General features: G+C 47.9%; 1 protein-coding gene across 1 annotated transcript; it reads right to left on the reverse strand.

Moving 5' to 3' along the window:
* Positions 1 to 7922: 7922 nt before the first annotated feature.
* On the reverse strand, positions 7923 to 11312 carry CCK (cholecystokinin; the record flags this gene model as incomplete). The annotated part of the gene is made up of 2 exons (XM_081246232.1): positions 7923 to 8056; positions 11099 to 11312. 2 exons carry the CDS (start codon positions 11310 to 11312, stop codon positions 7923 to 7925), a joined length of 348 nt encoding a protein of 115 aa, XP_081102358.1.
* Positions 11313 to 14445: the final 3133 nt, after the last annotated feature.

Genomic DNA, 14445 nt, shown 5'->3' on the forward strand with positions numbered 1-14445 from the left:
TCATTTCTAATTCTGTTGATTTGAGACTTCTCCCTTTTTTCTTGATGAGTCTAGCTAATGGCTTATCAATTTTGTTTACCTTCTCAAAGAACCAGCTTTTGGTTTCTGGATCTTTGCTATTGTTTCCTTCATTTCTTTTTCATTTATTTCTGATCTGATCTTTATGATTTCTTTCCTTCTGCTAACTTTGGGTTTTTTTAAATTCTTTCTCTAATTCCTTTAGGTGTAAGATTAGGTTGTTTATTTCAGATTTTTCTTGTTTCTTGAGGTAGGATTTTATTGCTATAAACTTCCTTTTTAGAACTGCTTTTGCTGCATCCCATAGGTTTTGGGTTGTCGTGTTTTCATTGTCATTTGTTTCTAGGTATTTTTTGATTTCCTCTTTGATTTCTTCAGTGATCTCTTGGTTATTTAGTAGCATATTGTTCAGCCTCCACGTGTTTGTATTTTTTACAGTTTTTCTCCTGTAACATATCCAGTCTCATAGCGCTGTGGTCGGAAAGGATACTTGATATGATTTCAATTTTCTTAAATTTACCAAGGCTTGATTTGTGACCCAAGATATGATCTATCCTGGAGAATGTTCCATGAGCACTTGAGAAGAAAGTGTATTCTGTTGTTTTCGGGTGGAATGTCCTATAAATATCAATTAAGTCCATCTTGTTTAATGTATCATTTAAAGCTTGTGTTTCCTTATTTATTTTCATTTTGGATGAACAGATCATTGGTGAAAGTGGGGAGTTAAAATCCCCTACTATTATTGTGTTACTGTGGATTTCCCCTTTTATGGCTGTTAGCAATTACCTTAAGTACTGAGGTGCTTCTATGTTGGGTGCATAAATATTTACAATTATTATATCTTCTTGGATTGATCCCTTGATCATTATGTAGTGTCCTTCTCTGTCCCTTGTAATAGTCTTTATTTTAAAGTCTACTTTGTCTGATATGAGTATTGCTACTCCAGCTTTCTTTTGATTTCCATTTGCATGGAATACCTTTCCATCCCCTCACTTTCAGTCTGTATGTGTCCTTAGGTCTGAAGTGGGTCTCTTGTAGACAGCATATATACGGGTCTTGTTTTTGTATCCATTCAGCTAGTCTATGTCTTTTGGTTGGAGCAGTTAATCCATTTACATTTAAGGTAGTTATTGATATGTATGTTCTTATTACCATTTTCTTAATTGTTTTGGGTTTGTTTTTGTAGGTGTTTTCCTTTTCTTGTGTTTCCTGCCTAGAGAAGTTCCTTTACTATTTGTTGTAAAGCTGGTTTGGTGGTGCTGAATTCTCTTAACTTTTGCTTGTCTGTAAAGGTTTTAATTTCTCAGTCGAATCTGAACGAGATCCTTGCTGGGTAGAGTAATTTTGGTTGTAGGTTTTTCCCTTTCATCACTGTAAATATGTCCTGCCACTCCCTTCTGGCTTGCAGAGTTTCTGCTGAAAGATCAGCTGTTAACCTTATGGGGATTCCCTTGTTTGTTATTTGTTGCTTTTCCCTTGCAGCTTTTAATATTTTTTCTTTGAATTTAATTTTGTTTAATAAATTTATTTATTTGTTTGTTTTTACTTTTGGCTGTGTTGGGTCATCGTTGCTGTGCGCGGGCTTTCTGTAGTTGCAGTGAATGGGGGCTACTCTTCGTTGCGGTGCGTGGGCTTCTCTTTGTCGTGGCTTCTCTTGTTGCATAGCATGGGCTCTAGGCGCACAGGCTTCAGTAGTTGTGGCATGTGAGCTCAGTAGTTGTGGCTTGCGGGCTCTTGAGCGCAGGCTCTGTAGTTGCAACACATGGGCTTAGTTGCTCTGCGGCATGTGGAATCTTCCTGGGCCAGGGCTCAAACCTGTGTCCTTTGCATTGGCAGGCAGATCCTTGACCACTGAGCCACTAGGGAAGCCCCTGAATTTAATTTTTGATACTTTGATTAATACATATCTTGGCATGTTTATTCTTGAATTTATCCTGTATGGGACTCTCTGCACTTCCTGGACTTGATTGACAGTTTCCTTTCCCTTGTTAGGGAAGTTTTCAACTATAATCTCTTCAAATATTTTCTCAGATCCTTTCTTTTTTTCTTCTTCTTCTGGGACCCCTATAATTCAAATGTTGGTGTGTTTAATGTTGTCCCAGAGGTCTCTGAGACTGTCCTCAATTCTTTTCATTCTTTTTTCTTTATTCTGCTCTGTTGTAGTTTTCTCCACTATTTTATCTTCCAGGTCACTTATCCATTCTTCTGCCTCAGTTATTCTACTATTTATTCCTTCTAGAGAAGTTTTAATTTCATTTATGGTGTTGTTTATCATTGTTTGTGTGCTCTTTAGTTCTTCTATGTCCTTGTTAAACATTTCTTGTATTTTCTGCATTCTATTTCCAAGATTTTGGATCATGTTTGCTATCATTACTCTGAATTCTTTTTCAGGTAGGCTGCCTACTTCCTCTTCATTTGTTTGTTCTGGTGGGTTTTTACCTTTCTCCTTCCTCTGCTGCATATTTCTCTGTCTTCTCATTTTGTTTAACTTACCATGTTTGGGGTCTCTTTTTCGCAGGCTGCAGGTTCGTAGTTCCTTTTGTTTGTGGTGTCTGCCCCCATTGGGTGAGGTTGGTTCAGTGGCTTGTGTAGGCTTCCTGGTGGAGTGGACTGATGCCTGTGTTTTGGTGAGTGGGACTGGATCTTGTCTTTCTGGTGGGCAGGTCCACATTTGGTGGTGTGTTTTGGGGTGTCTGTGAACTTAGTATGATTTTAGGCAGGCTCTCTGATAATGGGTGTGTTTGTGTTCCTGTCTTGCTAGTTGATTGACATGGGGCATCCAGCACTAGAGCTTGCTGGCCGTTGGTTGGAGCTGGGTCTTAGCATTGAGACGGAGTCTCTGGGAGAGTTCTCGCCAATTGGTATGATGTGGGGCCAGGAGGTCTCTGGTGGACCAATGTCCTGAACTTGGCTCTCCCACTTCAGAGGCTCAGGCCTGACATCAGGCTGGAGCACCAAGACCCTGTCAGCCACATGGCTCAGAAGGAAAGGGAGAAAAAAAGAAAGAAAAAAATTATTAAAATAAAAAATAATAATAATTAAAAAAAGAAGAGAGCAACCAAACCAATAAACAAATCCACCAATGATAACAAGTGCTAAAAACTATACTAACATAAAAATCAGAAACAAATCAGTCATGGACAGCAGACCCCAAGCCTACTGTTGCTCCCAAAGTCTACCGCCTCAATTTTGGGATGATTAGTTGTCTATTCCACAGATGCAGGGTACATCAAATTGATTGTGGGGATTTAATCTGCTCCTCCTGAGGCTGCACAGAGAAATTACACTTTCTCTTTTTTGTTCGCACAGCTCCTGGGGTTCAGCTTTGGTTTTGGCCCCAAGGTCTATTCCAAGACAGAACGGGGTTAAAGCAGCGGCTGATTAGGGCTCTCTTGCTCACTCATGCTGGGGCGTGTGGGGTACGGTAGTTATAATTGGAATGCGGGGCGAGCCTGCAGCGGCAGAGGCCAGCGTGACATTGCAACAGCCTGAGGTGCACCATGTATTCTCCCAGGGACCTTGTCCCTGGATCACAGGACCCTGGCAGTGGCATGCTACACAGGCTCCCAGGGGTGTGTGGATAGTGACCTGTGCTTGCACACAGGCTTCTTGGTGGCTGCAGGAGGTGAAATGCTCCTTAGCGTTTCATGCCCATCTCTGGTGTCCGAGCTGATAGCTGCGGCTCGCGCCCATCTCTGGAGCTCGTTTAGGCAGTGCTCTGCCTTCTGTGGGTAGACAGAGAAGGAATCCCCTCTCCTCGCGCACCCTGAAACAATGGTCTCTTGACTCAGGCAGCTCCAGACTTTTTCCCGGACTCCCTCCCGGCTAGCTGTGGCGCACTAGCCCCCTTCAGGCTGTGTTCACGCAGCCAACCCCAGTCCTCTCCCTGGGATCTGACCTCCGAAGCCGGAAGCCTCAGATCCCAGCCCCACCCGCCCCGGCGGGTGAGCAGACCAGCCTCTCGGGCTGGTGAGTGCTGGTCGGCACCGATCCTCCATGCGGGAATCTCTCCGCTTTGCCCTCCGCACCCCTGTGGCTGCGCTCTTCTCCGCGGCTCCGAAGCTTCCCCCCTACGCCACCGGCAGTCGCCGCCCGCGAAGGGGCTTCCTAGTGTGTGGAAACCTTTCCTCCTTCACAGCTCCCTCCCACTGGTGCAGGGCCTGTCCCTATTCTTTTGTTTCTGTTTTTTCTTTTGCCCTACCCAGGTACGTGTGGATTTTCTTGCCTTTTCGGAAATCTGAGTTCTTCTGCCAGCGTTCAGTAGGTGTTGTTCCACATGTAGATGTATTTTTGATGTATTTGTGAGGAGGAAAGTGATCTTCACGGCTTACTCCTCTGCTATCTTGAAGGTCCCCCCTGGTTTTGTTTTTTAAATTGATCTATCCCAATATTTTTTGTAACATGTAATAATGATAAGTTACAGAAAAAAATAAAAAAATAAAAATCCAAAATGCAATACCAACTTTTTAATAACTGGATTCAACAGACATTAAATTACATTTCAAAAGTACATTACATGCTCTCAATGGAACTTAACATTTTTAATAATTTGGAATTATTTTTCATTTCAGTTTTCCTCCACTCAAATCTGGAAAGCATGAGGCACTCACTAATTAGAGGTAACCATAGTTACCAAGTTATCTTCAAAATACATCTAAGAGTTCCTCTTTTTTTTTTTCTTGGTTTTAATTCTACAAAAAGCATTTCATTTGTCGGTGGTTCTTGTTCTCTTTTCAGTTTCATTGAGTGATTTTCCAAGCTCTGGAGCCTTTTGGCAGTCATATTCAAGTTCCAACATTAAGATAAAATAAATCACCCATTCTTAGAATAAACAGTCTGAGGGCCTGAATTATCTGGTTTTAAAATTTCAGCTGACTAGGTGGGTTAACCAGCAGCTTGGCAAAGAGAAGCAGGCCTGAATCCTGCAGATTTTAACGTGTTTCTCTATGGAGAGAAGCTGGCACCCACAGGAGTGGTTTTTTAAAAAACTGTCCACTTGAGGGCATTGCCATCTTCTGTAGAGGAGGAATCGATGCCCATTTCTTCAGTTAGCTAAGTTACTAAGTATGAAGAATTTCACTGATACCCAGATTCCAATGCTGCAATGATGATTAGATGTCTCTCTGAGACTGGCTCCTGGGGCAGCTGCCCAGCTGTCTTGCCCCTTAATTCAGCCAGCTCTGCTGCTCTCTCCCAGCCTCTGAATATTACCTGTCATCATTCTTGGAACATTATACTGTGCTTTTGTGAATCTCCCACTGGAGTTCTTGGTTGCTGTACCTGCCACATCAGCGTAGTGCCTGACACACAGGTGCACTTCCATGCGTGTTGTCGGGCTAGTGAAGAGCTTGTAACAGTCCACACGAGGTGATACCAGAGAGCAGTTGAATCCTTTCCAGAATGGAACTTGGAAGAAGATCAAACACTTAGAGTCACTCTGGCTGAAGTCCAGAGGTGTTAGGGCAGCTAAGGCTTGAACTCTTGCCAATTCTGCCTGCTTCCATGTGCCCAGACCAGCATGGAAGCCATGGAAAGGAAAGGTAGAAAAGTTGTTAGTCTTGGAGCTTGATTAGATGTAACATCCCACTTGTCATTAATCCCATTTGTGCTGTCTTGAGATTTCCCAAACCAGAAGCCTCTTGGGAGTCATAGTAAAGGATTCAAAAGTAAGATAATAAAATAAGCCACCAATCTTAGAGAATAGCCTGATGCTGTGAATGACTGGGTTTTTAAATTTCAGCACATCTTTAGATAATATTTCATCAAGATCCTAGAATTTCAGCAGAAACTACCAGGCCCTGGTGGGCAGAGAGGAGGCAGGGACAGTCCCTGAAGGCTATGGGTGGGGCCTTTCTTGAGCCTAACACAACTGAGGACCAGAAGTGGGGTCTGGGCCACAGACATCTCCAGGAGATGCCTCTTAGTTCTGGCTTGAGGAGTGAAAAAGGGAATTCCTAATGGCCAGAGAGCATGAACATTCCCTGTTTTTTTCTTTCTTCTCTTTCTTTCATGCCACAGCCCCCAGGCACACACACAGCTGCTGTGGTAGCAGTCAGTCATGAGCCTGGCCAGGGCCAAAACTCTAAGGAAGGGGAAACTTGCTCTTGGATCAGAGGAGCTGTGATCCCAAGAGGGTGGAGTCAATCCCCATTGCTTTTTTTCTCTCTCTATTCTTCTGCTACTTGGACCTGAATGTGGGCCCAAACGTGGCAGTGTGTGGCAGAATAGGGTAACCAGAGCCCCAAGTTTTTGGGTGGAGAACCAAAAAGGGGAGGCCCAGGGAACTGGAAAGTACTGGGGAGATCGTAGAAAGGGAGTAGCTCAGGAAAGCAACCCCATATAGTCCTTCATGAACTCCAGGGCCCACCCGAGGCCATGCATGCTTGAATCTGGTCCTAATTAGCATATCAAAGACTTTGAGAACTAAAGTAACACATAGACCACCATCTACTTCCCAGACTGGTCCCTGGGTGGTGCCCAACTGATATGGAACCAAACAGCAGTATGCCTTCCTTGAAAACTGAACTGACCACCATTCTTTCCAATGTCTGTCCCCTTTGGGGCTGCATGTCCTGTTGCACTGGGCCACCTGCGGCCTTTGCTGGATAAAACCCTGGGTTCCTGGGGGCCTCAGCCAGGAGGTACAGAAAGGCTGCTGTGTGATGGCTGGTGTTAGATGATCCCTGGACATCCCTTTGGACTAGTTCTCTCTGCTGATCCCGGCAGAGACCCAATAGAGGGAGTGGCCCACGAAAAGAGAGCTTCTGCTCTGGGTAACTACCAGATCCCCCAGAACATGCCCGGCAGTACATCTCTGGAATGTGGTGAGACCCAAGGGGTTGTAATCACAGACTCTTTTCTATACTGTCGTGACTCCAAGTGTGGTCCAGGACCAGATATTACCTGGGGGTTTGCTTAGACCACAGCCCAGAACTGCTTAGTCAGAATGTGCAGTTCATCAAGATTTCCAGGTGATTCATACCCACTCCAGAGTCTGAGAAGTGCTAGAGCGATGGAGGTCACGCTAACCTAGGAGCCATATGCCCACAGGTCTGTCAATTTCTTTAGCTGGGGAACCACGGGCTAGTCACTTTCATCTCTCAGAGTCTGTTTCCTCATTTGTAAAAGGACAATAACCTCTGTGCCACAGGGCCACGGAAGAGGTCCAATACATATAAAAGTGCTGACCAGTGCTGCCCCATTATTTATTTAAAGGCCAAGAGCACCCCCAGAGAAACCCTGGTGTGGGATGCAGCTGGCAGATGAGAACACCCTGTGGGGATGGGCTGATGGAAACCTCCATCTCCAGCTGCCTCTCTGGGATTCACCTAGACAAACGAGTAGCACTATAAGCTGGGCAGGTTTTTTTGCAGTGGTGCCCCACAGGGGCCCAGGGTCCAGGGCGGCCAGGGCTGGGCCGTGGAGCTGACACAGAAGGGCCTTTCACTGGCTACCTGGCCTGAAGTAGAGAAGCCAGCTCTATGCCTGACCCTCATTTCTCAAGCCCTTTCTGGGACCATCTACCACAGGGATTCTTCCTTGGGCCCCATACATCAGGAATCCCTGCTTGAATGTTCTGAGGATTAAAGGACCCTTTGCCCTCAGTAGAAACAGGGAATAAGGGGCAGAATGAAATCACTTTAATAGCATAGCAACACTTTAGGAACGGGGAGTGTGGGTCACAGATGAGGGAAACATTTTGTCTTCCACTTGTACATTTCTGCTAAGGTGCATGGTTGCATTGGACAACGTTACAGACAGATTTCTCACACTGAACACTTAATAAATAGATACTTTAAATGTCAGACGTCAGAGACAAGGAGTTACGAGCGTGATTGTTTTCTTATTCTGCCTCCTCTGAGTCAGGAGTTTGCTTCCTGTTGTGCTGACGAAGGCTGGGTCTTCTAGGAGGTGTATTCATACTCCTCGGCACTGCGCCGGCCGAAATCCATCCAGCCAGTGTAGTCCCGGTCACTTATCCTGTGGCTGGGGTCCAGGCTCTGCAGGTTCTTGATTACAGACATTCGACCAGAAGGAGCTACAAGGGGCAGAGAGGAAGGAAGCGGGACCATTATATCTAAGAGCATCTCATGTTCAGTTTGTAAAGGAAAACAATAGAAAAGGCCAGACAATACATAACATGCATCTTCTGAAAGGTATCAAAGAGGTATCAAGATAGTGGGACTGCTGGGCCAAAATCTAAGCGAGGAGAAGGACCCATGTCTGTTTAACTGGAGACAGGGTAGTCTTTTCTAGTCGTGGGTGTGGTTTGCGATCTGTATGAATTTAGGTGAATTCATTCACTCTCACCTTTCACAGCTGGGACCTGCCTAGGTTTTTCTACTCCTAGAGGTGTTTTCCCTTTCAGCTGGCTCTAAGCAGGTGCTAAACCAGGATTTCCCCAGTACTACCCACTTCTAAAGTTTACCCCTTAATATCCCTGAGCCTGCCTGACTCTTTTTAAGGTAATGCAATTACGATATTTTGATGTTAGGATGTTTTTTTAAAAATGGAATCCAGTCCCATTGCTAGATAAATACTGTTTTAAGATTATTAATTTGAAAGCTACCTTCTTTTTTTAAAAAATGATATTGAGAAAAAGGCACACCATCAGATTAAAATCTCAGCACCTCAGTAACACTAAAAGAAGGGTGGGCAGAACAAAGAGGTAATTTAATTTAATTCAGCCATTTTGACCAAAATACAATAACTGAACCTGAAATGGGCCCTTAGGGATGGGAGTTAAGTCCTTGGGAACAGGATGAGTCCAGGAATGATTCACGTTGAGTGGATAGGGCCATGATGAGGCATGTGACAGTCCTGGCCTACAGATCACACAGAGTGGTCTCCTGGGTAGAAAATCAGTATCATACCTTCTTTTATACAACCTAAGGGCCAAGAAAGGTCCCTCAGGGGCCTCGACAGGCAAAGCCCAGGTGGCTTCAAGGGCAGAGGGGTGGAGGATCACTCGGTGGTTCCTATTGTATTGGGAGCCACCGTGGTCCCACTGCTGGCATTGAGCTCTTCTGTACAAGGCTGCCCTTGCCAACTCCTGCCCACAGGCTGCAGCGAGTCAGACCACGGCTTATTCATTGATGACAATGCAGAAGCAGGTATTCTGTCTTGTTGGATAATCAAATAAAGCTAGCTAAATTAAAACCCAGAAACAACCCTACAGAGCAGGTTACATCCCCACCCTTTCTTTCTCTCCCCTCTCCCCCCCGCCAATTAATTCCCAGCTTTGGAACTAAGCGTCACCCCAGCACATTCCAACCCTTTTGCAGGTATCCCCAGTCTATGCAGAGGAAAAACAGCCCCTGCTGTTTAATTGTTCAACACCTTTCAGATGAAATATTAGTCCTTGCATTCAGCAAAACTCTCAGACCCAGTTATCTGTGCAGAGTCACACGGCAATATGCCCCATCCTCCTGCCTGTTGCTGCTGAGGTACACATGGTTCTGTGCATTTACCAAAGTCCTCACTCACTTAGTGGACACAGAGTAGGCACTTACACCTGACTTACACAATTGAAGGGCTGGGCTCCTTGAAATTTTAGAACTTGTAATGGGCAGTACAGCTGGGAAGCTGAGTGGCTTCCAGATGATCCAGGGAGGGCAGGACTTGAGTAGACTCTCAGCCCTGATGCTGCCTAGATGTGCTACCTCACGTAGGTCACTCAGTCTTCCAGAATCCCAGCTTCCACAGTAACACAATGAGGATAATAGACCTTACTGCACAGGGCTGTTGTGAGGATGAAGAGAGACAATACAGATGTAGCACTGGGCTTTGCTGGACTTGGGGCAGGTGTACACTAACAGAATTGCTTCTCCTCAGATCATTGAAAGCTCTACAGACAGTTTCTAATGATAAACTCTTGAGCACTCCCCAAAGGGTGCATTATCTTGTTTGGAATCTTTAAGCATAATATATACTAGAGTTGAGTAAATATTCACTGTGATCTCAAAATGTGTAAAACAGTCAAAGAAACTCTATAGATGTAGATACTTACTTCTAGTTCATATTTGTCAAATAGAAGAGCATGATTATTTTCTAGTTAGTGCTGATCCTGGGTGTTGGCAGCTAAAGTTCCAAGTGACGGGTATTCCTATATGAGTTTGTGGTTTAAAGCCACTGTCCAGTGTCAGTTCTAGGGAAATCATCTGGTAATTGGCTTTTTTACCCACAACTGTTTCTGGTGGATGTTTCTTGAAGGTATGAAGGGGCTTCCAGATTATGGTCAATGAAAAGCCTAGGATATTTCAGACTGGTTTGGCTGAAATTCAACCCATATCCAAGGACAGATATTAAACTATTTTCAGGCAGACAATCAGCAGGCACCCCCCAAATTTTCAGATGTTCTCTGTCATCTGACTAGTATTTCCACATCTTTCAGTTTAATTAGCAGGAAAGCAAAATAGAAGATGGTAGTTGGGACAATTTCCCAATGAGAGGATGAAATATAACAAATCATCTTCTATTCTTTCCTTCTGAAATCCCCTGGTAAAAACGTCCCTTCTCACCTTCATATGGAATTATAGGAGATTCTGGAGAGCCAAGCCCTTTATTTTCTCCCCATCTTGTCAAGCCATGAGTTAAATTTCAAATCCAGGCCGTGGCACACCAGCAGGTTAAGAGAGCCTCATGGGAATGGAGCCCACCCCTACCCCTCCCAGCAGCTGTGGTTTATTGTCCAGCTGTGTTGGTCCAGTTTAAAATACCGCTCCCCAGTCAGTGTGTTCACCATCGGTATCACCGTGGATAAAGTTGGTAGGAAAAAATCTACGCCAGTCCAAATCATGATTTCCAGGAATTCTAGAGATGAATGAGCCTCCCTCTGAATCTCAAAAAGACCTGGAAGGGGCCGAGGGGAACCCCACCCTCATGCCCTCTTTATAGATGAGATAGCCAGGCCCAGGAAAGGGACAGGGCTGTCCATATGCCATATATGCTGTCCATATACTCAGCTACTGAGCTGCTGAATCACCTTATTCCTGGAGAAAGACTTTGAGGCTGAGAAAACTGTGGCTTGTTTAGCTCCTGCTGGAGGCAGAAGGGAGAGACAGGAAGGCGGCCTGCGTACCTTTCCGAGACTGCTGGATGTACCTGGCCAGCAGCGCGCCCAGGTGCGCTCGGGGCTCGTCGTCCACTCTCCGCACGGCCCTCAGCTGTCTCCGCGGGGCCTCGTCCTCCTGCTGCGCCCAGGGGCCCGCGGGGTCCGCGGGAGGCACGGACTGCGCCAGGGCGCCCGCCACCAGGACAGCCATCAGCACGCACAGGCACAAGGCACCGTTCATGGCTGCGGGGGGCAGAGGGAAGGGGAAGTGAACGAAAAGGTGGGGCCTCCGCGGGCTCTCGCGGGGGGTCGGGCCCCCGAGGTACGGAGAAGGGGGCTCAGTCCAAACGCGCGGGGCTCGGGACCCGCCAGGCAGGTGCAAGCACGAGGGAGCTGTAACCCCAGCGCGCGCGTCCGGGCTCACCGCGCTCGTTTTTTGGGGAAACCACAGCCGGGGTCGGGCAATGGTGCGGGGGACGGAGAGAGACCCTGTCCTTTGCCCTGTTTAGCAGAAGGAATGTCTTCTCTTTTCCTTTAGTTTGAGGAAATGTTACAGAGTGTAGTCTCTCTTCTCCTAACTGGAAAAGCAAGAGATTAAAGATAGGTGAAAATTATCCTAAAGAGAAGACTCTGTGGGAGAAATGAGACCCTTGAGGAATAGTAGCACATTTCCAGAGAGCTAAGAAGCTTCCAATAGGGAAATAAATGGTGAAAAACCAAGAAGCACGGTTTAAAATGTGGGAGCAATAAATAAAAGCCACATCTTTCAAGTTTCTTCAAGGTGCACATGGGAATTGGCAATAAAGCACTACGCAAAGCACAGGCAGGTTTTTGTTTTTTTTTTTAAGAAAATCAGAAATCTGCGCTCAGTCATCGGGCTTCAGCCAAGCACCGCTGCATTTTAGATCCGCCGGCAGATAAAACACGCACGTTTCTATTCCCCAAAGACTTGAATTTCCCTGCAGTATTCAGAAAATGACTTTAAATCTTAAAACCTCTCGGTAGTTTATTTGAAAAGATTGCAAAGTAGACTGCCCCGAAGTGTAACATCTAGCAAATCGCAATTTACATGCTAATCCGATGCCCCAGCGTTGCCTGCGCGAGAGAAGAACAAAGCCGGCGAGTAGAAGTCCCTAAAGCAGCTCTACCCACCCGCACTGTCCTTTCTGACTTCAAGAAATGTCTCTCGAGCTGTCGGAAAGAAGACACAGAAAACAGAAAAATGAAACGGAAGGGGCACAAAAGTGAAGACACCCTTCTTCACCTGGCTGAAGGACACTTGGTACCTGGATCCCCCAAAGCGGGGAACCTACCTTCGGAATAGGACGCGACCGGCTTCGCGTTCCTGCCAGAGCAGCGGGGGAGCCGAGCCAAGTTCACGGTAGGTGGGCAGGAGGCTGCCTCTTAAATAGCCCCGCCTAGGCATTGGCCAGTCATCTATTTACCCAGCGCTGACGCAGCCGGGTAGCGACACGTGCTCAGAGGGCGGCAACCGGGGCGACAAAAGATTGAGGTGGCTGCGGGGAGAGAGGGAGCAATGGCCCAGCGGAGCCAGGTGAACCTGTCCCAGGCGGGGTGTCCGGCGTCAGCCCTGTCTCTGTCGGGAGAGCTTCCTCCCCAAGCCGGGCCCACCCCCTCTCCCTTGCCCATTCCAGCTCGAAGCTCCCCCTCTCAGGGCGGCAGACCTAGGAATGGGGACCCTCCTCCGGGATGGAGAAACTGCCCGCGCTCCTTTAGTCTGCTCGGGGGACCAGAGGGGCCAGAAGGGAAACTGGGGGTGGGGTGGAGGGGACGCTAGACCAGGCTGGGTGTCAGCAAAGCGTAATTCTGAGATGGAGGAAGTGTCGGCCCCTCTTGGAGCATCCCAAGCAGCTCTGGTCTTTTGACCCGAGAGTGGGCTTCCTCCGGGGGGAGGGAAGAGGGGTCTTCACTTTGTTCTCAGCCGCATGAAAAGACCTCGAAGTTCTCCAGGATTCCGAGGGCAAGGGTTCCCGGGTCAGTGAAAGGGCTCGGCTACGGCTGGCTGTTGGCGTCCTGGGCCCCGATTCACATAGCTGTAAAATGAGGATGACACCCCTGGGCTTTGCCTGGAGTTTGGGAAAGGGCTGTGTTTTCTTCCGAGTGGAGCTACCTCCTGCCCGCGGTGGCCGCGGCTCCTTGTGGCCAAGTGGCGCCAGCAAGTGTCCCCAAAACCCTCCCAGTCCCCATTCCCCTCTGGCATCGGCATCTGCCACTCCCACCTTCCCTGAGTACCCGAGCTCTCACACCGAGCCCGGTCCCCGCCGGCTTTGAAATAAGGACCTCGCCCCTCGTCACTCAACCACCTGGTAGGGACACGGGTGGCGCCGCGGCCGCTGTGCGCCCTTCCCTGCGCGGTCGCGTCCTTGGCTCCGTAGCTAGGCGACCCCCAGCTAGTGCGCCGTAGGGGTCTACATCCACCTCCGCCTTGAAGCCGTTTGGGTTAGAGTCCGCTAGTTGGTGCTCCAGTTCGCCGCGTCCTGCAAAAGTCACTGACAACCCCATTTCACCGTCGGCCACCTAGGCGCGAACAGGAGCAGCGCCTGGCCGAGGCTCCTCCACAGACCCCTGGAGCCTCAGCGCACCGAGGCCTTCCAGCCTGGGACTTGGGGGTCGCCACCCATTCCTCGTCCCTTCCTGGGGTCCTCCACTCCTCCCCCTTTTTTCCCTCCCCGAGAAAGATTTGGAAGTGATTCTTTCAAAATGGGAATCTGTACTCAGCTCCCGGGACGGTGGGACTGTAGGGGTCGAGGTGGGTGGGGAGCCGGCGGGGGGCGGGGAGCTTGGCGGGGAGCCGCCTCTGGTTGCCGTCCCCCTTTCTAAACTCTAGAGGCTGCTGCATTTCTGCAATCTAAAGGCAACATTTTAGAAACAGAGCTACAGATTAGATGTTTTCCACTGGTTTTCCCACGAGGCTGCTGTGTAGTTCAGTTGGGGAAACTCGTTTGATTTGTGACTGTGGCCAAGACGTGTCTGAGAACACAAAAGTTCTTATAGAGCATAATCACCTAAGGCAGGGGCCCCCAACCCCCGGGATGTGGACCACTAACGGTCTGCGGCCTGTTAGGGACCCGCCGCAGAGCAGGAGGTGAGTGGCGGGTGGCGGGCGAGCTGGTGAAGCTTCATCTGCCGCTCCGCATCGCTCCCCATCGCTGGCATTACCGCCTGAACCGTCACTCGCATTACCGCGTGAAATATCCGCCCACCCCTACCCCCGTCTGTGGAAAAACTGTCTTCCAGTAAACCGGTACCTTGTGCCAAAAAGGTTGGGAACCGCTGACCTAAGGGGCTTGTTCAAACACCTCCCAGAGTTTCTGATGCAAGTAGGTCTGAGATGGAGCCCAGGAATCTGCATT

This window comes from Mesoplodon bidens (genome assembly GCF_964165515.1).
Source record: "Mesoplodon bidens genome assembly, chromosome: 10".
Classification (NCBI taxonomy): domain Eukaryota; kingdom Metazoa; phylum Chordata; class Mammalia; order Artiodactyla; family Ziphiidae; genus Mesoplodon; species Mesoplodon bidens.